General features: G+C 49.6%; 1 protein-coding gene and 1 non-coding gene across 4 annotated transcripts in view; one reads left to right on the top strand and one right to left on the bottom strand.

Moving 5' to 3' along the window:
- Positions 1-26,012, bottom strand: part of MSI2 (musashi RNA binding protein 2) — a 391,134-nt gene extending 365,122 nt beyond the window's left edge. For all 3 annotated transcript variants that reach the window (XM_060082032.1, XM_060082030.1, XM_060082033.1), the window contains exons 1-5: positions 25,944-26,012; positions 25,603-25,643; positions 25,179-25,260; positions 24,383-24,467; positions 20,499-20,540 (exon numbers count right to left, since the gene is read on the bottom strand). In XM_060082032.1, the coding sequence (XP_059938015.1) occupies positions 20,499-20,540; positions 24,383-24,467; positions 25,179-25,260; positions 25,603-25,643; positions 25,944-26,005 (312 nt within the window). In that variant the 5' untranslated portion in view covers positions 26,006-26,012. The remainder of the gene's footprint in view (positions 1-20,498; positions 20,541-24,382; positions 24,468-25,178; positions 25,261-25,602; positions 25,644-25,943) is intronic.
- On the top strand, positions 15,904-15,976 carry TRNAG-CCC (transfer RNA glycine (anticodon CCC)). The gene has a single exon. It is a non-coding gene; the product is annotated as a tRNA-Gly (tRNA).
- Positions 26,013-26,674: the final 662 nt, after the last annotated feature.

The following is a 26,674-nucleotide window of genomic DNA, read 5'->3' on the forward strand; positions in this document are numbered from 1 at the left end:
GTCGTGCCGCCCCCTCCCATTTATTGTGTGTGTGTGGCTTTTTTTCTGATTTGCCAGCACCCAGAGAAGCGCCGAGGAACGGCGGGTCAATGTGAAAATGTAAAAATGCTAACTAGCCTCCTAAACAGAGCCCCGTCTATGCCATTGCAAACTTCTTTAATGGTTCATCTGTTTGGTTTCTGCCGGTTTGTTTATCTAGTTACTCCAAGCAGTTAGAAGAAGACAGCAAAAGAAAACAAAAACAAAGGCTTTCTTCCCAGGAGGGGAGAAAACGGGTATCCTTGAACCCAAAGAACTCCCCTCCCCTGCCTACCCTCGCCTCCCAGAAAGTTAGCTGCCCCCTAACCTTGAAAAGAGAGTATGTTCAAGCCGCTCCTGGCTCAACAATCAAGTTGAGGAATCCTTATCTTAAAAGGCGAGTCCCAGCTGAGGGATGCAAATCATCCTTTAAAAGTTGGAAGGAAGAAACTTCTGAGAAACCGAAGCTACTCTGTGCACCGAAAACTTCGTCCCTTCCTCCTACGAGGCTCCTGGAAAGGGGAGGGGTTAAGGGCAAAAACAGATCCAAAACCTGATCCCTGCTCAGCTCAGAGCCTCAGTGAATTGTTACCAACCCGCCTCCCCAAATTCTCCACCTCTCTGCTCCCATTCCCACCAAGCAGCTGCCTCCCCCAGCGGGGGCAGGAGATGGCACCCTTAAGTCCTCCCCCCGTGCTTCTCATCCTTATGGTGACCAGAAACACTCTTCATTCGGATAAACAGGAATCCCAAACTTAAAAACTTTCTTCTTCCCAATAACTGTCTTTGACCATATTTTAATTAAATGATTTCTTTAAAAATTGGGGTCAGGAGACTTCCCTGGCGGTCCAGTGGTTAAGACTCCACGCTTCCACTGCAGGCGGCACGGGTTTGACCCCTGGTCGGGGAGCTAAGATCCCACATGCTGCGGCCACAAAAAAGAATTGGGGTCAGAGCGTTTTATGTGTGATTATAGTCAAACCACACCACCCCATCTCCTCCTTCAACCAGCCTGACCCCCCAGTCACTTAAAAACATGTATATTTTCTGGATTTCAAAGCCAGCTGTGGCTGCACAGCTGTAGGCAACAAACTCATCAGGAGAAAAAAAACACTTATACACACCTCTGAAATACATACCTAGAGCATACAGGTTTACTTTTTGTTTGGAGTGAGGGTCATGAGTGCAAGTTCTGGTCCAGTGGCTGAACTGCAAACACCGTGGGGGGAGGGCTGTGGACAAGCACAGGCCTGGGCCTTAAGGACGCCTGAAACCAGGGCCACCTGGGAACCTCACAGCCAGGCGTCGCCCGGACAACCCCTCGGGGGTGGAGGGTGGAGGGCCGGAGGGGCCTTCATTAAAGAGAAACAAGTCCACAAGGATGAAAAGAAACCAATACCCCAACACTGCTCAACTCTGCAGGCCCCTTTTTAGAATGAAAAAGGAAAACAAACCTTGGGCAGTGCTGATCCAGGGCATCAGAGCAATGGGCTTCCCCGCTGAGAGCCGCCCTGAACACGCTTGAAATCGCCTAAAGTTGCCTATTTTTGTTGGCATCACGCCCCTTTAAGAGTGTTTGCAAATACAGAGCGATAGATATTTCCTAACCGAAGGGTCTCCTGAGAAGGAACAGAGCCCTGCTGGGCACACTGTGAACGCCCCCCGAGTCCCCACCGAGCTGCCACCTCAGCTGGGAGCCCCCAGGCTCCGGGAACGCACCCCCTCCCCCTACCAAAGACCATGCCTCTGGGGCGGCCACGTGTGTCCTCCACCCTTTCACATCCTCCACCACCTCTGATGACTCTGGAGCCAAATGTTCTCTTCCCATTCGCTGCCTTTCCAGGGTCTGGATGGAGTGTTTTTGTCACTGTTGTGTGTTGTCGTTTCGAGACGTTTTTGGTTTGGGGGATTTCGAAGAAGACCCTTCTCTGCTAGCCCGTCTTTATTTTGTATCTAAATACACGTTCACATGCTCTTTAAGTGGCTTCAGGCTTGGCATCCATCTCAAACACATCTATAATGGATCAGGAGGCAAAATCTGTTTCTGATTATCACAGACAAATCAAGCCCCCCCTGAGCTGGAGAAGAAGATAGGAGCTCTGGTAAGGGTCCGGGACACGAAAGGACTTCTGGGTCCTCCTGCCCACAGAGGAAGCATTTCAGCCCCAGGGGCTGACATTACTTCCTGATGCCTCTGCTTATAAACTTCCCAGCCACCCACTCTGGAAAGTTGACGGGTGGGGACTCCACAACTAGTGTTCTCTAGAAATCCTAGCGAGTTTGCAAGGGGAAGAAAGGGAGTAGGGAGAGGCCCAGGAGCTCCCTCTCCCCGCAGAAAGGCAAAGCCCCTACGCAGAGAACACGGCTGCGGGAAGATGGAAAACATTTTATTGTTTAAAGAGCAACAGAGGGTTGCTGGACACGGGCCATTTAAAATTAAATACAACTCCAGTCACAGCCGTTCGCGTGTTCTTTCGAAAGCAGAATCATCCCTGCCAGAAGGGTGGCCTTCCACTCAGGGACCCAGATGTCTCCTCAATTATTAAAGCTTTAATAGCTGGCCACCCACCTGCCCTGGACGGCAAGCCTCTTCTACGACATATCTTCTTAGGAAAAAAAAAAAGTTTTGCCCTCCGTCCACAGAGCATCAAGTAAACGCTTTAGGGAAGGTGAGTAGTATCTTGTCACTGAGGTAAAGGACTCCAGTATAAAACTTTCAGAAGGATCCTCAAGGCACATCTACCTACTGTGACGGCGACGTAACGCAAAACCAAAAGACAGGCTAAAACATGGCCCCCTACACACCCTTTCCTACCCCCCTCTCACCTCTGCAGAACAGAGGGGAGAGAGGAAGCAGGGAAGGGGGCGCCCTGGGACCCGGACGCTCCTCTGACATGAAGCAGCGTCCTTCCCTCCCGAGAGACGGGCCGGCCACACACGTGCTGCTTGATCACATCGGCGAGAATCGCGGCTCGGAAGCCCGCACTAATTTTAGGATGGGATTCACTCTGCAGCCGGGGTGGGTGGCGGGGAGGCAGGCATTCTCCAGGCCTCCGCCTTGTCTCAGTGCAAAATGAACACCCTGCAGGATGGCCCCTCGGAGGAGCAGCAAGGCTTGCAAAGAGAAACTTCCAGACTCCTGCGATCTGGGAATCCTTGGGAAACACGGGGCTGGCCTCCAGGCTGCTTTCCAGCCTCTCGAAGCCCCTTTGTGAGCGTTTCCGTCTAAGCGCTCCCTCTGACCGCGAGACCAAACACACCTCATCTGAAACGAACCCCAGGGACCCCAAGGAAAGACACGAGACCCCAAGGTCACCAAGGAAGGGACACCCACGCAGCCTGCAACGGAGCCTCATCTCCCGGCTTTGATCTCAGAGGAAATAAAGCCAGAGCAGTCAGAGCAGGGACAAACTGCCAGTGCTGATGTCCCCTGTCAGCCACTTCAACCTGGTTCCACGGAACATCCGAACTGAAGACACATTTCAGATTGTGTTTTATCTCCACCAGGATCCTCCACCTCCGTCCCGGGCATCCTTTGTCTGCTCCCGGCCCTGATTTCTCCCCGAGTTACCCCACGGAGCAGGTCTGTTGCTGGGCAGCTCTAGCAGTTTTCAGTCAACCTGACTGCTTTACTCCAGAAGGTCCTTTTCACACAAAAGGCCTCCCTGAGGAAGAACGGCTCACCTTTGATTTGCTCACCTCTCACATGTAAAGGTGGCTCGAGGCCTCTGCTGAGCACGGCTGCACTCGGGAAAGCCTGACATGCAGTCTGTTGGGGAACAAGGCTTTTTCAAGCCTTCTCTGGAAGGCGTGATCCTAGCTCGGGTTCTGCTGGAAGGGAGAGCTAAGTGGAATGGGCTGGAGCAGAATCAGCCCAGGAGAACCCAGCCAGAGAGGGAGCAGCAACGCCGGTTTGCTGGGAGGCACTGGGAGAGGGAACCAGAGGCAAAGATACACTCCCTGAAACACCCTATGTGTTTCTGTAGCATTTATGATCATCGTCCTCCAATAATGGATGCCGTAATAAGTTGTTTAATGGACATGTCCCCTGCCAGATGCAAACGCAGGGACTGTACCCCACTCCCCAGCTTTGGTCTGACTCGGGGTCAGAGCTCCAGTCACTTGCTGTGCGGTGAGCCAATCAGTCTTTCACCCCATCCGCCTCTGCACGGTGAACTCCAGACCGGAAGGAACAATTTGCCCCACCCCGCAAAAGCCAAGCTGCCTAACTGCTCCCACACTTCCTCCGACTTGGAGGATCTCTCCTCTCGAGATGCAGCTCCCGGAGGCCTCCTCTGATAGGCCTGCCCTGCCCGGCCCTCTCCTCCTCTGTGCCCCTCCTGTGCATGGTCCAGCCGAGCACGGCCACTGCCCCTACCCTAGCACCCTGCCTGGTTTATATACCTGCTTCCCTCCAGCCTGGGAGCTGGGAGGGCAGGGCCAGTGCCTGAGTCTGAGTCTCTACAGGGCCCGAGAGCACCCTAAGAGACTATGTTTGTCCAGTACATGGCCTGGGCTGTGCTCATTTGCAGAGACCCCCTTTTTCCCCTCCCACAAGATGCTTTCTGCCACACTCCCTCTTCCCATCCTCCCTTCAAGGGAATAACAGTAATAGTATACCAACACCTCCTAAGGCTTTTCCGCCTACGACACCTAATCAGGCCCGCCCCCGAAAAGGAAGTCAGGCTGCAGCGGGTGGGAGCCGGCTGGCCACAAGATGCCGCGTCCACCGCTCCCCGGGGCAGGTGGCCGAAGAGGGCTGGACCCGCCCCCACTCCAGACATTCCTCCTGCACACACCAGGCATGAGAAACAGGTGCTGGTGCCTGTTTTGCTCCAAGAGGGGAGGACAGTGGGAGAGGAAGCAGTCAAAAGACAGACCCTTTGTCTGCCCAGCACACGACGTTCTGAAATCGCTAACGGCCTTTGACCAGGTCTGCCTCGGTCAAGCAAGGCCTCTGGATTTCAGAAAGTACCAGACGTGGGCTTCTAAGAACTAATGTGAGGCTCCACATCACTTGGCGATCGGCCCTCCTTTTCTCCCTCTTCCCTCCTGCTGCAGCTGAGATGTCACACACGGGGAGGATGCGGTCCCCACACCCGTGAAGCTGTCTGGTGCCCGGGAACACAGGTGGGCCCACCCCACAGCTTCCTCTGCCCTGCAGGGTACACAAGGCAGCCGGGGCCCACGCCCTGGGCAGTGGCGGATCACAGCCCGGGTATGTCGTCATCTAAGCTCCGGACCAGGCATGTCAGGCAGACGTCGCCTCCTTGACCGCAAATCTCCCTCCGCAGGAGGCTCTGTCCAAATCAGAACGTCAATCTGTGCAGAGGGTGTCTTCTGGAGGTGGCCACACCTTGGCGAATGTCTCGGGCACCTTCAGTCGGACCTGTGCAGAGCTGTTCACAGTCAAAGCAGCTCACACTTATCAAAGTGCCAACCACGCCCCAGACACCATGCTGAGCCCTTCATGAACACCCTCAGGCAATCCTAGCAACACCCCTGCAAGGGAAATACTAGTCTTACATTATCCCACTTTACAGATGGGGAAACTGAGGGCCAGCAAAGTTAAGTGAACTTCCCAAAGTCCCACAGCTAGGAAGTTATTAGGCCAGAAAGAAAACTCGAAGACTGCCTCCTAAGCCTATTGTCTGAAACCCTAAGCGCAGCTGGTTCCCACCACATACCCCCCCCCCATCTTTCCTCAGTCTACAGATGAGGCAACGGAGGCACAGGGCTGCCAGGCAACTAGCCCAAGGTCAAGTTCAGCTACTCAGCACCGAGCTAAGAACGAGAAGCCAGGCCTCTCCCGCTGCGCCTGGAACATTCACATCCATGGTCAGCGGCCCTCCCTCCTGCCCCCTCCACGCCCGGCAAAAGGAAAACCAACCCAAACCCACAGGCCAAAGAAGAAAGGTCCCTAATGCGATCCAGCCTGAAGCGAGCAGCTCACTGGCTGTCTGGGGCTCCTGTCCCCTAACGGGACAGTGGGGCTGGCTGGCTCTCTCTGTCCTTGTCCTTTCTGCTACCCTCCCCAAAAAGACTGAGTAAGCACTGGTAAGGCTTGGAAGCAAGAACCTAGAGCCTCAGCACAAAACGAAGCATCTACCTGTGACCTGGCACTAACAGGGGCACCTGCCTCAGAGGAATTCAAGCATCACCCAATTTGGAAACTAAGGAAATGAGTCGTGCCTCTTTCAGGACCTTCCCTTACAGAGAAGGAAACCGAGGCAAAGAGCAGTGGCGGCAAACCGGTCCCGGCCCCACGAGGCTGGGGACAGGGAGAGAGGCCAGACAGAGGTAGACCTTGCTCCGGACCCAGACGCCCAGCTCTCGTCATGTTCCTCCCTGAAGGCCCAGGAGAATCTGTTGCATTTCTTTAAGAGACAGGCCCTCATCTCTCTCTCTCTCTCTCTCTCTCTCTCTCTCTCTCTCTCTCTCTCTATTCCCTTGGCTTTTAAACCCAGAAGTGTTCACCAAAAGCAGGCACGTGCAAAAAGAAGCCACCTTTGTCACGACGTGAAGCTCCCTCAGCAAGCCACTGAGGTCTAAACTGGTTCCTAATTAATATTAACCCTCCAAATCAGAGTCATGCTCAGAAAACCTTGGATGAAGAGACACAGGGCGGGAGAGGAGTCTCCAATTTTCTTCTTACTTCATCTGGAAAATTAAGAGCACCGCTGATTTGAACAAGAAATCATCAAGGAAAGCAATCACAACTCCACACGGCCCGTAGCGCGATGGACTTGGATGTATAACCTGCCACTCTCGTGCCCTGAAATTAAAATGACTGTGGCAAGAATAGCAGTGACGGCCTGGCTTTGTCCCTCCTCCTTCATCCTCAGCAAACATAAAAACCCCAACGGAAGAGTCTGGAGGAGATCAGGCTAGAGATCTTCCTTAGCTGTCACAATAAACCAGCAGAAAACTGGTCGAAGACTCCACACCTCAGTCCACCAGATGCAGGCGTCCCCCAAGGCTCTTTACCTACCGGATAATGACGGGTGCAGCGAACACAGAGCACTGGAGGGGGAGGGGTGTCTGGAGACCCTCCACTCCAGACCCAACATTTATTTGCTGTTTCTGCATTAATTACAATAAACTGCTTCATAGCCTAGCAATCACTTAATGGAGCAGCAAATACGGCTTTTTCCCTGTAATTAGTCAATGTAATCTACTACTAGTTCCCTCCTCCAGGCCACCCCTTTCCACCCTCTACATGCTAACACTCACACACACCCCATTCCCCCAGCCCAGGATCCACTTAAAATCATAATCTTGCTCTCCGTTTCCAGCAACTCCTGGCCGGTGGATTCCTCCTGACAGATATGAAGTGGAGGGGACGAATTTGGAAATGAGCAAAGAGAGGAGGACAGGCAAACTGCAGATGCCCTAAGATGCTGGGGGCTCTCCCATCCCCCGCAGCAGATTTGAGGGTCAGGGACCCAGCAGGCGATAGCTGGGACCCGTGGGCCTTTCCTGGAGCACTGCCAAACGGACTCCCACTCACATGACTGAACCCACGGGCTTGTGGATCAAAACCTAATATTTCACGTCCCCAAGTAAAAGTTCTGTGAAAAGGTCACACCCCCCCCATCCCAAGGTTCTCCCTCCCTCCCACCTGGCCTCATTCACAGCTGGGAGCCCGTCTTTCCCTGAAGTTATTCCTTCCTTCTAAGCATCCCCCAAACCTCTTCAACCACCCAGCCAGCGCTTCCAGGGACCACCGAGGGTCAGAGGAACAAGCCCACCTTCAGAGACTTGCTGACACCATCTAAGCTTCCTGACAAAGTAAAAGTACTGCCTTACGCTTGAAAATCCGGGTAGATTGCGGCTGCCAGCATCCCTTCCTTAAGATCTGCTTCTCTCCACTCAGCGCGCTAAGGACTTATCAGCTGACTTTTATTCTCATCTCCAGCAAGAAAAGAACACTTTGCATCTCCCTCAGTTTCAAGATACAAAAGAAAGAAAAAAAAAATTCCCTGGTCATGAGGAAGAAATTAACATGTTCTGAGTGTCAACCACACACCAGGTGCCTTATCTACAGTGTCTCATTTCAGACCCACAACTCAATCATCCAGTTTTTTAGGTGCAGAATTGGAGCTCGGAAAAGTGTGGACACCTTTCTAAGGTCACAGAGTTAGTGCAGCGAGATTCAGACTAGGTCCCTGTGAGCCCGAAGGCCGTGCTCCTGTCAAAGCACAAGGCTCGTGTGTTACAGCACACGCGCTTGTCCGGACCCAAATCACATGCAATTCCACTCAAGTCGTATATATTCATATACGAACACAATCCACGTGTGTGTGTCTATATGCTCTTTTGTAGTTCTCGAATATTACATTTAAAAAAGTAGGAAGGCAGAAGACTGCTGCCCTTAAAACAATTGTCCAACTACCAAGGCAGTCATTTTGCCAAACCTGCCATAGGACATCACCCTTCCTGACAACACGGGAACTCACATATCACAGTGCTGTGTGCCAGACACTGTCCTTAACACTTTAAATGTTAAGTCATGTAATCCTCACAACAACCCCACGAAGGCAACACTATTTCCATTTTACAGATGACAAAACTAAGGCACAGAATATTTAGATAACTTGCTCAAGATCACACAGCTGCTAAGGAGCAGAGAAAGGATTCAAACTCAGCCTAGTTCCAGAGCCCATGCTCTTAAACACTAAGCCATACCACCTCAAGAGAAAGGAATAAAAATAACAAAGTCAGTGATTCAGTGCACGGTGGGGGATGGAGTGAGATCAGGCCTCCATTTGGAGCTTTCTTCCCCATATTTTCAGCCCCAAACCTGTATGACCCCAACTCCTTCCCAAGCTGGTCTCACGATTTCTCTAACATGAATAAGTGTTCTATTCAAACTCTCCTGTCAGTACCTAAGACAAGAGCCCAGAGGGCCTGAGGAGCCAGTCTCTAGGCAGCTTTTAAAGCCCCTGCACAGGGGGAGATGTTTGAGGATGTTTGAGTTCAAACCCCCAAAGCACTTCCCGACACTTGGGGGGTTTTGTCTAGATAGCCCTGAAAAATGGTCATTTCCCATAAGCACAATCAGTCCTTCTCCGGGGATGCCCGGGGGGTCTGATCATTCTCACTCCATCATCTCTTACAGCTTAGGGAAGAACTCAGGTGACTGTTTCCACGGTACCTTCTGCTTAATCCACTGGGGTCATGCTGAAGCGGGGCAGTGAGGAGAACTAACGCTGTGAATGCACAGGCTTTGAGCAAACAGGATGATGTGGCGATAACCACAACATGCTAACGTGGCAGCGAGCCAAACGCGAGCTGCCCAGGCAGGACTTGTGCTCAAAAGCACTTTAACAGAATTCTTTCAGCAAGTACAGCAGAAAAATTCATAATGAGGTTCCCCCTCCCCACTGCGTCAGTCAGGTTCTACAGTTGTGTGGATCCAGTGAAAAATCACTTTTAACAAGGATATGGGACACGTACGGACGTTAACCTGAACATCGTGTACTGCAGGGAAAAACAATGATCAAATCCGTGGATTTTTACTTTCAAAGTGATTTAAGTAAGGCATTCTGCCATAATCTGCTTTACTACCCCTATTAGCACAGGAAAACAAGTTCTGAACCTGGCTCCCTAGTGAAAAACGCAAAATTTGTATAATTAAAATTATACTTGTGAAATTCAAACACACTTTAATTTCCTAAGGGTCCCCTAATCAAGTCAGAAGTTCTTACTAAAACCAATTATCTGCTTTGAAAACAGAAGAGGAAACAGATACATGTAGCAGTCTTGTGGAGATTCACAGCCCAATCTTTTCCTAGGTTCAAGCACCCTAATTGGATCCTTTTTCCCCAGGTGAAAGAGACAATGAACCTACTGACTGGCTTTTATTAAGTGTTATGTGTGTAAGTTTAACCATTTTTGTTTGCCTTTAGCTACAAAAATGACATATTCGAGAGATATTCCAGAGGGAACTGAGTTGAAAGGAGAAAAACCAAAAAACAAAAACAGGCATGTGCCAATAAATACACACTGTATTTCCACCCACCCACCCCACTCCAGGTCCCATGTAGATTTTTTTTCTTAAAGATCTCAGAGCAGATTTTCAAACACTTGCCCATTACTCTTTAGAAGGCTCATGCCAACACCAGGATGAGGAATCAGATAGAGATTCCAGCCTCATTTCTGGAAGTGCCTGACAACCGGGTCAGGTACGCCCTCCCAAGGTCCTATCCAGTAAGGCAGCAAGACGCAGGCTCCCCACCTCCTTACCAGGTAATCTACCTGAAATGTTGTAGCTTTTCTTGAGTAACTGGAAATTCTTGCACAAGAGCAACATGGAAATACTCTCTAAGGCACTAAAATATTTAAGAAGCAGTTGTTGCAATGTTCCATCTATACCATCAATATGAAATGTTATCAGGCTAGGGCTTTAAAAAAAAAAAAAAAAAGCCATTGGCCAACAGGCCTTCTCTTCCTGCCTCCCTGGAATCCATCTCAGAGATGAGGATATTGACTTCTCACACTCTTGGCCCTGGTGCTCCAAGGCGGCCTCACCAGCCACCCACCCAGGCCCCAGCAGATGCTCAGAAGGTAAAACAAAATGCCTCCCGGTTGAAAACTTGACTTTTCAGTAAGTGGGAATACAGCCCTCGCCACACATGGCCTCTCGAGGGTGGAGAATACTGCAGCCACGTGAGCAGGATTTGGGGTTACAACTTTCATTGGAAGACAGGAAACTCGAGTGCGTCGTGCACACACACACGTGTGCAGAAGGAGACACGCTCAGCAGAGGGCAAGTCCTGGGAACCACTCTACCTCGCTGGACAGTTGCCCCCCTCCCACCGGAGCCGTCACCTCATTAATGTCACTCAGCATCACATTTTGCTACACTAGGTCTTTCTGCACTCTGTTCCCGCAGGCAGCCCGAAGCCGGCTCCGCTGCCATTGTAAACTTCAGCTCCTTGGGAAACTATCAAAAGCTTGAACTGGAGAAAAGAAAAAAAAAAACTTTCCGAGGGCCTCTCTGCTCACATTTTCCCCTCCTCCAGTTTCTTCTCTTTGGTGCTTTATTCAAAATCACTACACACACAAACCATACTCTGAAAGTCACTTACAACAGGCCGGCTTTAAAAAGAAAAAAAAAAAAAAAAAGCTAGCGATTGCAGGGGCCTGTCTATTTGCAATTGCCCAAAGAGAATAATTCATTTCGGTGGAGGATACAGATGAAGCCCTGCATACATTCCCACACCGTTTTCTGCCCTTCAAAACAATAAAAATGTAAAAACCCAGACGAAGGAAGGCCCGGGGTGGCATGAACAGACTCTCTTGACCCCCAAGGAATTTATTCTCCTGGATCTTCTAAAGCACTCCGTCCCCAGAATGCATCATCAAGACCATTTTATTAGATTTTTCTAAACCCTTGAAATTGTCACATAATTGAAACAGAAACAGCAATGTAGAGCTCTGAATGGATTTCTTAAAAAGAAGACTCTGGGCTGGCCCAAGATCCCCTCCTTGGCCGCTGTTGTCCCTAACCTAAATTTAAGGCCCTTACGTACAAAACCCTATTTATCTTTAAAATCCTCCCCTGCCATAAAAGTTACACGTTCCCCTAATGCCTTAGATTTCAGGACATTTGGGTGAAACTCATCCCAGACAACAGGCTAAAAAAAGAATCCATTAGCATTAACGTGCCTGTCACAGCCAGTGACAAATAAATGAATGTGATGCTTTCAGATCAGTCATTGGTGGAACCACCCCCAGGCAGATAAAGACCAGGGGACTGGGGGACAGAAGGCTCAAGGGACGCCTCTCACACAGCGGTGTCTCGGGTGTCCCCCGGCTGCTCCTCAGGACTCCACTCTCAGGAACAGCAAACACAGGCCTCAGATGCAGAAAAGGAAACGCATTCCCAATGCCCATGGAGTATCCCCAAGATAAAGGATGCTCCCTTCGAGAGCCAGGACCCCAGGCGGAGACCAAGCCACTGACACAGAATTTCCCAAATCTCAACGTGCTGTTCTATCCATCACCCCTAGAAAGGACCGACAGTACCAACCAACCCGTGAGCTACTAGGTAAGGGCCTGTTACAACCTGGGCAGTGCCGTCTCCGGGGACAGTAACAGATGCCTACACTGGACCCTCTACGTGCGGATATCACCCTAGGCCCTTCATATGTGTTAACCTACTTAATTCCCTGAACAAGTCTAGGATGTAGGAAATATTAAAATCCTCATTTTACAGATGAAGAAACGCAGGCACAAAACCATTAAGTGATTTGTCTAAAACTCTGTAGCTAGTACGTGGCATTTAACTGTGCTAGACAGGTTCTTAAAAAATAGGCAATAGAAACTAACTTGAAACTTCCTGACCAGAGGAGAACAAATGCTACTCCTCAGCCTGAGCGTTTTATAACAGTCAGGCAAAGCGCAAGAACCTAAAATCCACCCACTCGGGTTGGATGCAGTGGGGCTGACTGGTTAGGAGGGCAAAGGGACTTGGGATTCAGAGAGATTTCAGACCAAAGGCCAAGCCTGACCCTTACTAGTTCTGTGGCCCTAGGAAAGCTTCTTATTCCCCTCGGACTCAGTTTCCCCATCTGTCAAATGGAGAGAATACCAACTAATGCCAAGGACTGTTGTAAGGACTAAATTAAAGATTAAGCAGATAGAGGCTTATATGGTTCCTTGAACATATACTGAAACACAATATGTGACAGTCATTATTCTGAGTTTAAGATTTTTCTTTTTGATTCTTCAAATAAAATAAAGAAGTACCCTCCCTAAGACTAACTTCCCAGAGAGTTGGCAGCTTGATGCTATCTACCCTTGAAGGAGAGGGTGAAAAGGGACACCTTGCTGTATTTGGGAGACAAATACTGTCCCAACTGGACCAACCATCCTCAGCTGCTACTACAATGTACTACGGGGGGCTCGGGCCCAAGACCCCGCCTGTTCACACCTCTCACACCGCACGGAAGGCAGAGGTCCTGATTCCAAAACCTCACGTCCCGCACACTAGGCAGCCACGCACCCAAGGTGACCCCAAGCAGACACCACCTATGAAATCACAGGTCAGGCTGCTCTGAGCCACAGAGCAGCCGCTGGAGTCATACAATCTGTGATTCCCAAACCTCAATGTCTACACACGGTAAGGTCAAGATCACAAGTACAAAACTTTGGAATTCTGTCTATAGCACGGTCCCTTGTTAAGGGGGCAAAAAGGAGAGGAGGGGAGAAGGCGGAAACAGGAGAATGATAGAGCTCCCTGTAGCTGCCACATGCCCCACACATCAGGGGTGGTATCTGCCCAGAACATCACTCCTAAGAAAGGGTCGAAAGAACGCAGTATGAATGATGCTTAAGGCACAAGTCCAGGGCGGGAAGTTCTCCATGAAACGGCACAGCCACAGTCCTAGCAGGGACCCAGCTTCTACACTGGTCCAGAAGAGCTCAGCACATGGTACGGAGCAGCTCCATGGTCCTGCACACACACAACAGGTTCCCCAGCGCCTGCCCCACAAAGCACAGCCACATCTGCTTGGCCTGGCATTCAAGGCCTTCCACGAGCTGGCCCAGCCTGCCAAGGAGGCCCCATCCTAGAGCTCCCGGCAGCACACACCCTTTCCTGCAGCTGCAGGTCCCGACCTCCTGACCTCCTGGCCCCCAGTAGGAAGAACTGCATTCCTGCCATTCTCCCTCCCTACCTGTTCTTCAGAATCTGGGGCAAAAACCACCTCCCCCAAGGGGCTATCTTCACTCCTCCTTCGAAATGTTGTTGCGACCTCTCTTACCGTGCTTATTGCATCCTCTCCTGTAGCACGGGCAGGACCCCCTCCCTCCAACCTAGAGGTAAGACCCATGAAGATAAGCGCCGTGTCTCCTTTGCCATCCTGCATTCATTCTATCTAAATGGAGGTCACAGTGTGCAAAAGAGCACGACTAAAAGCTGAGGGTTATTTTTTAATTAGTAAAATATGCTTGTGCCTTTATTGCCCAGTAGAGGCAATAAGGCATGAACCTAAGGAACTATAAAACCCAGAACAAAGCCCCTAACACAGAGGTTGGTCCCCGGTGCTGGGCAGAGACTGAGAAATAATTACTGAACACTGAATGTGGCATCTGAATGTATTAAAGACATGGCCAGTGCCCACCCCCGTCACTCTTACCCTGCTGAGGTTCTCACACCGGCCGGTGTGTTGTATACTTTGCTCACCGCTTCTCTGCCCCATCAGAGTGAAAGCCCCACGAGGGCAGGGCCTTTGTCTTATTCTCCACACCATCCCCAGAACCATACACAAGTGTCTGGCACATGGCAGGTGCTCAGTAACGTTTGGTGAATAAACGAATGAATGAGTGAGTGCCCTGCACAATACCTAATGGATGTATCAGTACGGTTTTTGCTAATTTATTATTGCTAGAAAGGCCATAACCAAAGAAAAGGTGAAGTGCTGTGAAAATCCAGAGAAGGAAGTATTACGTCCAAGAAGCAGGGACAGCTTCGTGGAAAAGGTAACGACTAACTCGGGCTTTGGAAGAGGGGTCTGTTTTGTACAGTAGAGAGAAGGAAAGGCAGTGCAGATGGGGACCCACAAAAGGGCAGCTCTTCAGAGAAGGCGGAACACTCAGGTTCTAAGCAGCAAAAGGTTAGATGAGTTGGGGAAGAGGTTGGAAGGAGACCCCCATACAGATCTTGAAGGACCTTGCCTCCCAGGCTAAGTTTAAAGTTTGTTCGGTGGGCATTGGGAAGCCAAGGAGGGTTTCCTAAATCCCCTCGAAAGTGGGTGCACACATAGACAGTGAGCAAGTACAAACAATGAAAGGAGCTCTTAGTAAATGAACACACCAGATCAAACAAGAGGGCAGAAATGAGGAGCCCCATCTCTGTTTTGTGTTCTCGGGGCTCTTGGCCGGAGAACGTTCGGGGTTTAAAAATACAAAATAGGACAAAAAGAATGGATGCAGCCTCAAGAGGCACCCAGGAGGGTCAGCTGATTCCTCAGAGCATTCCTCCTTCTCCTTCCCCGGAGGGGCACAGGGGTCTCACCTGTCCGCCAAAATCACCTGACATAGAACACAGGCCCTCCAGCATCCGCGTGGACTGACCTTAACACTGAAACGAAAGCATGTGAGGAGAGGCAAAAACCCAGGGAAAGGACATTTGTAGGAGAAGGTGCCCTCCCTGCCCCACCCCCGAGCGGACACCTGCTGCTACCGGGAAGTAAGGAAGCAGCCAGGCTCCCCGAAAAGAAAGAAGCTAAGCCACTAATCGCCCCGAGGCTGCGGACGAGGGCTGCAGACACCCCACCACATCCCTGCTGGCGACAGAAACCCACCGGCAGGTCGGTTAACTGTGGCTGCCCAGATGACAGCTGCACATCACCCACGATCTGCAAGACACTAGGAGGACCCGACCCACAGCAGCAGGGGAGGCCAGATGTCGAAAACTCACCCCTCGCCCTTGAGAAGCTGCCAAGAAACTGCTCCCCCGGAACAGGACATGGGCGCGTGAAACACCCAGGCTGCACTGAACCCATCTGGAGAGCCTTCCAGGGGGCAGGAAAACCCGGCTTCTAGCTCAACCTTGCCACAACTTAGCTATGTGGCCTGTGGCAATCGACATAACTCCCCTGAGCGTCAACCGCCTCCCCTGTGAAAAAGGCAGGCTGGATTCCACGCGCTCATTTAACAAACAGTTACCAAATGCCAACCATCAGCAGCCCCCTGCCGTCAGGGGGCTTACATTCCAATGAAGAATTTTCTTAGGGCATTTGCACCATCATGTCTTTTTTATTCTACAAAAATAAGTCTATAATAATAGTATCAGCAGACCTTTGCCGGGTGCTACTTGGTGCCAGGCTCCCGGCAAAGACTTCTGCATTCCTCTTGAAAACAGCTCCAGGGACTTCCCTGGTGGTCCAGTGGCTAAGACTCTGCACTCCCAATGCAGGGGGCCCGGGTTCGATCCCTGGTCAGGGAACTAGATCCCACATGCCTGCCGCAACTAAGAAGCCCACATGCCGCAACTAAACATGCTGCAACGATGATCCCGCGTGCCGCAACTAAGACGCAGCACAGCCTAGCTAACTAAATAAATATTTTTGAAAAAAGAAAACAGCTCCATGTGGGGTGCTCCACGATCCCAGTTTTAAAGGGCGAGGAAACTGAGGCTTGGCGGGCCGAGGTGATTTGCCCAGGGTCACCCGGCCGTGACCAAAGGCAACTGGAGATAGGTTGAACAAATGAGATCTCTCTTGATAAACAGATAAGGTTCTGGCCTCGAAAAATGAAGGAGGAAAATGGTAATCAGGGGAGTGGGGAATGCTTTATTATACATGAGGATAATTAGGGCAGATGGTGAGTTACGCCCAGCCTCACTCTTGCCCCAAGATGCTAGGCTGTCTCTTGGTTTCTCCACACAAGAAAAAGAACCGAAAAGCTTGAGCAAAATTCTTCCAGGTAGCCAACACTTCTGCCCAAAAAGACCGACAAAAGGATATGACATGATTGATCCCAATCATCCCCGTTTCTCCAACGGCTCAAATTAAGTCATCTTTTTAGAGTAGCAAGACCGCTTTAATCTTTAAAGATAGAGGGGAGGGAAACTCTTACATATTTTACCAGATGAAGTCACCATCCGGAGAAATAGAAAGATACAGAACAGACCTATCTTCTTCTGACCAAAATGTACTTCACTAATTAACGGCCACTAGCCTCCAAAGAGCTTCCCCTCGACTAGTTAATAATGCCCATTACACTTCACTTGAGATGTGAACATTTCTGTCGCAAAGAGGGAGAGATGAACTGCAGGATTCAAAACCCTTCCTTGGGTTGCTCATTAAAATTCTCGTCAAAACAGATTTTTATTTATGTGATACATTAAAGAATATTATGACAGTCCTAATATGAAATCTGTTCTTCGCTGCCGCGGATTTTCTTTTGTATTCAGTTACAGTTTCTTTCCACCAGTCTTGTTTTAACACCTCCATGGAATATTTCTCTGGCAAGTGTTAGCACGGAGGGAGGGCCAGAGAGCAGGGAAATGAATCTTAACTGAGAGACACGTTGACGCATCACTGACAAGCTCTTCACCCAGTCCCGGAGGAGAGGCACAGCTCACCTTGCCACTAAGACCCTAACGCAAACGCACACAAGTTTTACTGGAGACAAACAATAAATAAACAAGGCTTGAGTTAACGTTCGACTCTTCTGCCAGCTGGGTTTTGGCCTCCAACACTCCCTTCAGTCTGAAATCCCCCTGGTCGGACTCAAATTCTATCGGAAAATAACCGTTGACAAGGAAGACGCTCTCTCCACACCCTGCCCCAGTTCCCAACCACCACACCCCGTCCTCAACCCCAGAACCCTCTGAAAGATGCTCTGAGGGCTCGGATGTTGAGACACACCAGTGTCACACAATGGTAGGACATCACAAGGGTTGGGCGAATCACCCAACCGTGGAACTTCGAGGTCCGGAGGTGCGGGCTGTGACCGCTCAGAGCCACTCCACCTGCATACCTCTCAGGGCCCCCGCAGGACAAATGCCGGGAGAGGGCCCAGTTCTGGGGCCAGGTTACACCACTTCTCAACCCAGCTGTGCCTTGGTTTCCTCATTCAGAAAATGGAGATAATACCAGCACCCACCTCACAGGGCAGAGGTGAAGACTGAGGGGGTGAGTACACATCAGGTCCCTACCACAGTGCCTGGCACACAAACTCAATTAACATTGTCATTATTACTAGACCTCTCACAGGATTAGTGTGAGGGCCTCCCAAAAATAACAAGAAAAACATTAGGTAACTAGACCAGAATGGAAAAGAATACGAAAAAGAATACATATATATGTACACACACACACATGTACAACTGAATCACTTTGCTGTACACCAGAAGCTAACGCAGCACTGTAACTCAACTGTACTTCAATAAAAGAAATTAAAAAAACTAAAACAGCAGATCCCACATATGGTATTACCATAGGCTAGCTCTTTTTTTAGGCACTTTACCTTTCTTAATTTATTTACTTCTCACCAAAACTCAATGAGAAACCGAGATGTGAGGAAGTTAAATGATTTGCCCAAAGTCACAGTTAACAAGTGGCACAGCTGGGATCCAAACACAGGCCGTTAAGCTTGAAAACAACAACAACGGTGATTAAACCAACAATAGTGATGCTGGTGAGGATGAGGATGATAAGTCTCAAGGCCCCGACCCTGTGCCAGGCTCTTTTACTCTTCACGACCCCCTTCTGAGGGCGTTACTGTCATCACTCCCATTTTACAGATGAGCAAACTGAGGGTAGATGATTTCTCAGTGTTGCAGGACCTGGGATTCAGATGGAGATAGTGGATAGGAAAGTTCCTTGTAAAGTAACGTGTCATAAAAAGTAAAGTATTGTTATGAAATTCCTAGAATTCCATGGAAAGATGTCCTTCCCCAACTGGTTGGATGTTAGCTCACATCCAAAAGTCTGATAACTCACCTAAGCCAACCCAGACTCCAGGGGTGGGGGTGGGGGTGGGGGTACACTTTGACAAGTTTGAGAAATATTGCCTCATTTTTAAGTTCAATGCATCAGTGAAAAGCCAAATGCCAGAGTATATTAAAATAAAATATTGTCCTCCTGGCTTTAAAAAAAATGGGGGATTGGGGAGGAGCAGCAAAGGAGAGGAGAAAACAGGTCAAACCCATGGTTTGACCAAGTCAGGGATTTTTCCAGTTTCCCTCTAGGGTAATCTGATCCGAGTTCTCGGTGATCAAATGACTAACCTGGAAATTTGAAGATTCACATTTATGGAAGAAACAGCAATTCTTCCAAACTGAGGAAACACTGCTAATCCTGGAAGCCTTCTGAAATGTCAAGGATCACACACAGTTTGGAAAGCAACCTTTAAACACTTAATACGGTCCCAAAGTTTGTGCTCAGTACAGAAATAATCTAACCTCTTTGGTTCATTAATTCCTATTATTTGCTTAAGCTTTAGGGAAAAAAATGCCTAAAGAAAATATTTCACTATTTTTGTTTAGAGATTTGTGTTTCCTTCTAAAGAAGGAAGGGGAAGGGAGGGGAAGGGAAGGGGAAGGGAAGACATGGAAGAAAGAGGAAGGGAGAGGGCTTCCCTGGTGGCGCAGTGGTTGAGAGTCCGCCTGCCGATGCAGGGGATACGGGTTCGAGCCCTGGTCCGGGAAGACCCCACATGCCACGGAGCGGCTGGGCCCGTGAGCCATGGCCACTGAGCCTGCGCGTCCGGAGCCTGTGCTCCGCAACGGGAGAGGCCACAGCAGTGAGAGGCCACAGCAGTGAGAGGCCCACGTACCGCAAAAAAAAAAAAAAAAAAAAAGAAAGAAAAAAGAGGAGGGAGAGAGAGAGGGAAGGAGGGAGGAAGGAAGGAGGGAGGAAGGAAGGAGGGAGGAAGGAAGGAGGGAATCGCATGGCAGGCTCCAACCTGAAATTCTCAAAATACCATCCACAACAGCCAACTATTTCTTCATTAATGTACAGAACCATTCCTTCCTTTGCAGCTGAAAAGGTTCCACTTCTGGGAGACCATGCTTAAAGAAATAAACTGAATTTGCTAAAACCACAGCACTATCCCTTTATGACCTACAGTCAAATGCTTCACCTTTTCCCCTTTCCCTTAAAAGAGTGCCAAGACCACAAGATGCAGAAAAAGTATTTCTTCCGATATTACCCGGGGAAGAAAAAAGTATAATTAAAAAGTGCAAATGTAGTGGGGAAGCCATAGGCCCTTTAAATTTCACCTTAAGCTTTATGCAGCTGTGATATTGTGGCCACACCTGGCAAGCTCAGTGAAAATTATGTTAACTACACACTTGGGAAAAGGTGAAGGCCTATCTCAAGCCTTTCAGCAAGCCTTGTAGTACCACTCCTACAAAGGGACAACGTTTCCAGCACTTCTCCGCCCAGGCACCAGCACCTGCACCAATGAGTAGCACTGCGGGCTTCAAGTGTGCCCAGATTTACCCAACCTACCTGAAACCAATACATCCAAACGCTTCCTGTCAGATTGAGGGCCTCATGGGTCTACAAAGTTGCTTTTCCAAGAAAGGACAAGCTGTTTACTTAAACTCTACTGCCCTCCATAAACTCTAAGTCGTAAGACCTCAGAAGAGTACCCTCCAACAAAGAATCACGAGGAAATGTCCAACTTTTCCTGATATGATCTCAGCGATGCTTAAAAAATAAATAGAACACTTGCATAAATATTGCAACAGATGGAGCTATGTCCTCCCAGGAAGGATCGGGCTTGCCCCTGCCCGCAGCGGGATGCTCAGAACCCACCTGGGGACAGCTGACTTGCAGACGCATGGTTATTTCACAGAGCGCCCGCCCTGGCCTCTCCACAGCCAGGTGCTGATACCCTGAAGAAACGGTGTGCACCAGGTTTCAACGCTTCCTTGTCACTGCTCTGCTGGAAACTTGAAATCTTTGGCAACCACCTCGGAGTGCTAAAATCCTATTACTGATTCTCCTACTTACCTTGGGTTGCGCTCGACGAGGAAATGCAACTTTGGGGTCAATCTGGGGAAAAAATGCAAAAGCAGGAGTCAGCTGCATGACTCCGAGGGGAGAAAAACAATTCTGACTAATCACCTAGTTATTAATCACTCATTTCTCAGGCTTTTAACCCAGCTTTTAGTAACTTCTCAGGCAACTTAAAAGCTTCCTTAAAGTTTGATCTAAACTGCAAGTCTCTCCCCAAATGTAACCAACGTAGTGCGCCTTTCTGAAACATCCCACCACGAATTTCAATGTGTAATGCTGTAATACACCAGATCTCATGTGTTCTTATTTAGGCAAGGGCTTTGCTTGCATTAGGGCTTCATGCATCTAATTTGCAATGCACGGCTGGGAGAAAAGATGAGAACATCATCACTGAAAAAAAAAATCATAACCTGAAATTTACATGGAAGACCCTTCCAGCAGCGCGTAACTGGATGGTAGTTCTCCTCCTCAATGATAACTAAACAACACAGGTGGGGAGGGGATTCCAAAAATTGTTTAAGTCAACAACGTCCAAAAAACTCCCCATCAACATGCAACACCATGCTCTGCTTGAATTAATTCACTCATCTTGGCAAAAGTAAAATTACCTAAGATGAATCAAAAGGATAGTTTGTTCTGTAGTGATACCTCAAAAGAAAGCAGGTGTCAAAAAAACTACAGAGCCTGAGTGGGTTCTTAACAATAATAATAATAAAGTTAAATAAATGGAAATATCGGAGATAAATGCACCTGGATTTTCAAAATCACAGGGGGTAAAAATCTATGAGCAACCTAAACCCATATTAGAAAAGTAAGGCCGCTATGGGGAGAGGATAAAAACAAACAAAAAAAATTACTGAAAAAAAGCGGTCAGAATCCAGTGCAACATTTAGGATATTCCCCCTACCCCAGCCCCAGTCTGAAAGGAAAAACCACCAGTACACCAGATCAGACATCCGCAGATCTGAATCAGGGACTGGCTTTAAAACTCTGAACATTTCCCACAGAAGCATTTGAGTCTAATAGGCTGATTTGAGGGGGGGAAAGTTGTTGGACAGAAAATATGGGTAAGAAAAGAATGAAAAAATATTCCCATTGTTAGTTTTCATTAGATTTCTAAATGTCACAAATCTCTGGGTAAAATTCAACACAGAGCGTGGCATGAATACAGCTACAAGTTATTTATTTATCCGCTTTGGCTTTCATATTAAAATTTTCCCCTTTTAAAATGTAAATCTCAACCTTGTTTTCAGTTCTGCCATGGGGGGCGGGGGCGGGGAGAGTAATGCTTTGGGAAAAAGCACAGAGGAGGGGGAAAGTCACACCAGAGCTAACTCTGTTCCCAGACTTAACAGCCCCTAGGACCTAACCAGTAAGACATAAAGATTTACCACTTTTATTAAGGTAGTTTAAAGACCTCATAAAAGTCTGCAACATGTTTTCCACCTTTAAACATCACCTGAGAAATGAGAGATTACTTTGCAAAAACTAAAACAGACAAAAATCTCTGATCTAGGAAACTACCCTTTCATGGAGATTAACATTACCACAGCTACAGGTATATTCAGCACAGACTAGGAGCTGTCGACAGGAGAAATACAACAGGTGTGGATTTTCCATTCTGTTGACCAAACGTAAGACAGATATGTCTTTTCATAAACACTCTCCCAAAGTTATTATTATTTTTTTTTAGCTGATCAGCACACAACTGTAATAATAAGTCACCTTGTTTGTGGGGTAAAAGGTGAGGAACATGTCAGAGGTGAGGGAAAGGCCAGGAGCCAGAGGAGAGCAGGGAGAAGTAAAGAAAGCAGGGCGCTAAAAAATTCTATATAATCTAAAGTTACAAAACTCGAAGCCAATTCAGAACTCCTGTATAGGGTATTGCGGTAACAGCGTGTTATACCACAAGGAGAGATCTTCCGTGGGCCAAGTGTACACGCTGAGATCTTAAAAGGAGAGGACGGGTCAAGAGAAGTAAGGCAAATCCCAACCTTTTGTACATCCCTGTCAACTGTTTTTTAAAAACGAACGAAAAAGAAAACTACCAAAAATGAAACATTAGTTAGTTAAGTACAACTCTACTTACTGTAGCTACAAATCCTCTAGGAAAAGACTAGGGTACTATTTTGGATGTGAATGGCCGTTACCTAAACAAAGCTTTTAAGGTAACAGTAAACAAGATCCTCGTTTCCATGTCAATAAACCAACCGCTTCTGCCTCCGGCACTGAACGTTGAAACAAAGTCAAAAGCTAGGTTATACTAAATAATAGTGACCACAACATGTCTACAAACAATTAGTGAGGGAAAACTGCAGGCGCTGCATCTGATACTGAGGGAGATGACCCACCAGACACCATAGAAATCAAATACTATAATACTTCTCCCACCCGGGGTGGACACAGGGGTGAATAATAAATTCCCGAATTTGCCTTGAAATATCTTTCCTCTTTAATTTTACTAGCTTTTTGAACCGTCTAGCCAAGAAGTCAAAGAGATAAAAATTCTTCAGACATCCGTTATCACCCTGCAAACGACTGGGCCCTGAAATTAAATGATCTGAAAGTGCAAAAAGGCTGGGCCACAAGCTAGGACAAGTTCAGTGCAATTAATAAAACAACTTAAAGTGTGGGCCTTTTTTTTGGGGGGGGGGTAGGAGGCGTGCACCTGACCTCTGATCAGAGAAAAAGAGTAAATTTGCAAAATCAATTCAAGGGCACCAAAGGTGGCCAGGTTCTTGTCTTCTCTGTCATTCAGTGTTAAAGCCAAAAGGGGCAAGAGAAGATCACTTGTTCCGCTCCTTTATTTTACAGAAGAGGAAACTGAGGCCTAGAGGCAGGGAAGAACTTGCCCAAGCGCACGGGCAGCTGGGCCTAGAGCAAGATTCCCCACCCCCACCCCTACGCCGGCCCCCATCCCACTCACCCACCACAGAGAGGTGAAGTCCCCAGCAGCCCAGCACTGTATCCCAAAGTCATCTCCGGGCCCCTGCCTTAAGGCGGATGAATAAAAACCGTGGGGAAATTCTAGTAGACAAGGAAGGCAGGAGAGCCACAATAAAATGCTATGAACTCCGCTTCCTCTCCCCCATTAAATGTATTATTATACACTGATACTTTCTTCCCTTCCTCTTCTGACCTTAGAGACTTTTATCCCCTCAACAATGGACTTTAAAACCTTCTAATGCTGTAAAAGTACCCACACTCAAAGGATCTGAAAAAGAAAAGAAAAAACAAACAAACAAAAAAAAAAAAACCACTTTGAAACCCAAGACCTTATCAGCCTTAGATTTCACACCATCTGGAGTCACCCACTGGATGCCCAGCTTGGATCTGGGAGGTATCCTTCCCTTCTCAAACCACATTCCAAATCCGAAGTGCCCAAGAGGAACCTGTTGCCTGGACTGTGATTAGCGCCCCCTCACCTCCTCCCGTCCCCACTCCCCCTCGGCCCCCAGTCCCCCTCGGCCCCCTGTCCCCCTTGGCCATGAAGCAAGCTGTGCCTTCTAAGAGCCGATTCCCACAGCCACAGTTGGTAATGCGGGCTGGGCTCGGCTGACAAAGAAAAGTTGCCTCTGATCGGTGGTGGAGTTTCTTCGCAGGGTCCTTTGGCCCGGAAGATAGCCTCTCCCCAAGCCAACCCCTCCCCCAAGCCTAGGGCTGGCAGCATCTGGGGCTGCAGTGGGACAGGCTCTAAAAAGAAAAGCCCAAATCCAGCCTTTGCGGCAAACTTTAGGACCGGCTTGCAACCTCTGCTTCAAAGTACCCAGTTCTCAGCACAGAAGCAAAAGAAGACACTGTCTCTTTAAATTGGGCTGTCAATGCCCAGATCGGTCCTGAAAAGGGGCAAACAACAACAACAAGGAAAAGCAACCTACCGTCTTGGAATCTAACTCGTGGTGGGGCTGACCTAATACTTTATCTACACTTGCTGGGTCTGCGAACGTGACGAAACCGAAGCCTCTGAAATGAGACAAAGAGGGAGAAAAACAAACAAGAAAATGTGACACCATCGAGAGCAACAAGGAGCGAGCCCTAATGCAGAACGGAGAGCAAAGTTGCCCCCGCTCACCCCCACTCCCCACCCTCCCCACCCCCTCCTGCCTACAGACCTCGGCCTCGCAAGGAAACGCATCAAGGTTAATGGGGGAAGTGGAACGGGGGCAGGGCGGGTGGAGGTAACTTGGAGAACGCTGGTGTCTCCACTCTTTCGCCACCTCAGTTTCTCTCCTCCTCCTCCCCTTCCCTTTCTTTAACGCTTTGTTTTATTCCGAAGAAACCCAGGCACTGAGAGGAGATCCAACCAGCTTTCTCAAGGGGCTTAAGAGTTCGGGGAGTTGGGAGTGCGGGGGAAGCACACATTAAAAAAACAAAAAACAAAAAAACTATGTAGAAAGTGAATGAAGCTGAATGTCATTTGAAACAGGAGAAAAAGAAGAGACGGGAAAATGACTTAAAGCGGAGATGTGGGCATCTGTGTATCCAGAATTCAGCCCCAATTAACAATAACCCTTGGGGTTAATGGTGGAGGGGGGAGGATGGAGCGACGTTCGAAACCAGCCACATGCCTGAGCCCCATTCTAAATCCGCTTAGCTACTTCCGAAGACACCTCCAAAAATAACACTTAAACTTTGTTCTAAAATAAAGACAAAATCCAGAAGGGAATGCTTTACCTGGAGCGTTTCGTAGTGGGATCTCTCATGACCATACATTCTCTAATTTCTCCAAATTTGCTAAAATAGTCTCTAAGGCTATCTGTAGAGAGAGAAAGAGAGAGATTGGGGGCGGGGGGGAGAAGGTGTGGAAAAAAAAAAGCAATGCAAATTTTGATCAAGGACAAAAACCAAAAGTAGTTTTCTGTTGTTATTCTGGGTTTTTTTTTTTTTTTTTTTTTTTTTTTTTTTGCACACGCGGGGGAAATTCGGCAACAGAGGTCGCGTAGAGGGCTCGGAAAGGATTTGCTATTTAAAAAAATAACCTTGCACAGGAGAAGTGGGGAGCCAATGGCGAGGGGGGGGGCTCCTACACCGGGATAACAAAGAGCAATAAAGAAGCCAAGAAGGGGGGGACCCAGGCGTCCCCCCCTCCCTCCCTTACCTGGTGAGGTCTGCCAGCTCAGTCCACCGATAAACATTTTACTAGAGGGAGAAAACATAACAGAAGTGAGCACCGATGTCAGATCGGCCATTTTGACGTGTAACTTACAAAAGCTAAAAGGAAAGCGGGGAGGGGGGGGAGCGAGCGAGCGAGAGCCCGGAGGTGGGGTGGGGGAGAAGGTGACGGCGAAATGCAATCCAAAGGTGTGTAACTTCCACGGAGGGGGGGGGGGCGCGCGGGAGGGGGGGCGCGGGAGATGCCCGGCTCCGCGCACCGCCGTCCCCGCCGCTGCAAGGAGAGCTAGCCCGAGGCGGCGCGGTGGGCAGCGGCTGGAAACTTACCCGGGGTCGTGCTGGGAGTCGTTGGCGCTGCCCGAGGTGCCTTGGCTCCCATTTGCCTCCATATCTGAGCCCCCCCGCCCCCCCACCCCCAAAAAACCGAGCCCCACAGCGATCGGAGCGGAGCGGCGGCCGGCTCCGAGCCCCGAGATCTCCCGCTCCCTCCTCCCCCTCCTCCTCCCCCCCCGCCCGGGCTCCTCCGAATCTCTCTAAGAGCGGCGGAGCCGGGGCAGCGGCGAGAGCCGTCACACGTGGGCTCGGCTTAGCTCAGCCCCGCTGCTCGCACACCCCCCGTCCCCGCCCCCCCGGCCCATCCCCACCTCTCCCCCTCCTCCTCCCCACCCCCATCCCCTCCTCCTCCTCCCCCTCCTCCGCGGCGCACGTGGGGCGGAGTTCTAGAACGTCGTGTAACCAATGCCGGTGACGTCACGCACCCCGGTGCGGCCCCCGCCTGCCCGCGCGCGCACACTCTGCCCCCCGCTGCCCGACCCACGGGGGCGGTGCGCGAACCCCGCGGCCCGAGGAGCCCCGCCTCCGGGCGGGCCGAGCCAAGGGGAGCGCACCCCGACTTCCCTGGATCACATGGGCTGCGGGGGGCGGGTGGATCGGGGGAGGGGGAGGCGCGGGGAGCTCGCCGCGGCTCCTCACTGGGGCAGGGGAGAAGATGCCCCCCACCCCTCTAGTTCGGCCTCTCCATTCAAGTTCCCCGGACCCGGCCGCCTGGATCCGGGGAT

Source organism: Mesoplodon densirostris, chromosome 18, assembly GCF_025265405.1.
Source record: "Mesoplodon densirostris isolate mMesDen1 chromosome 18, mMesDen1 primary haplotype, whole genome shotgun sequence".
In the NCBI taxonomy this organism is placed as follows: Eukaryota; Metazoa; Chordata; class Mammalia; order Artiodactyla; family Ziphiidae; genus Mesoplodon; species Mesoplodon densirostris.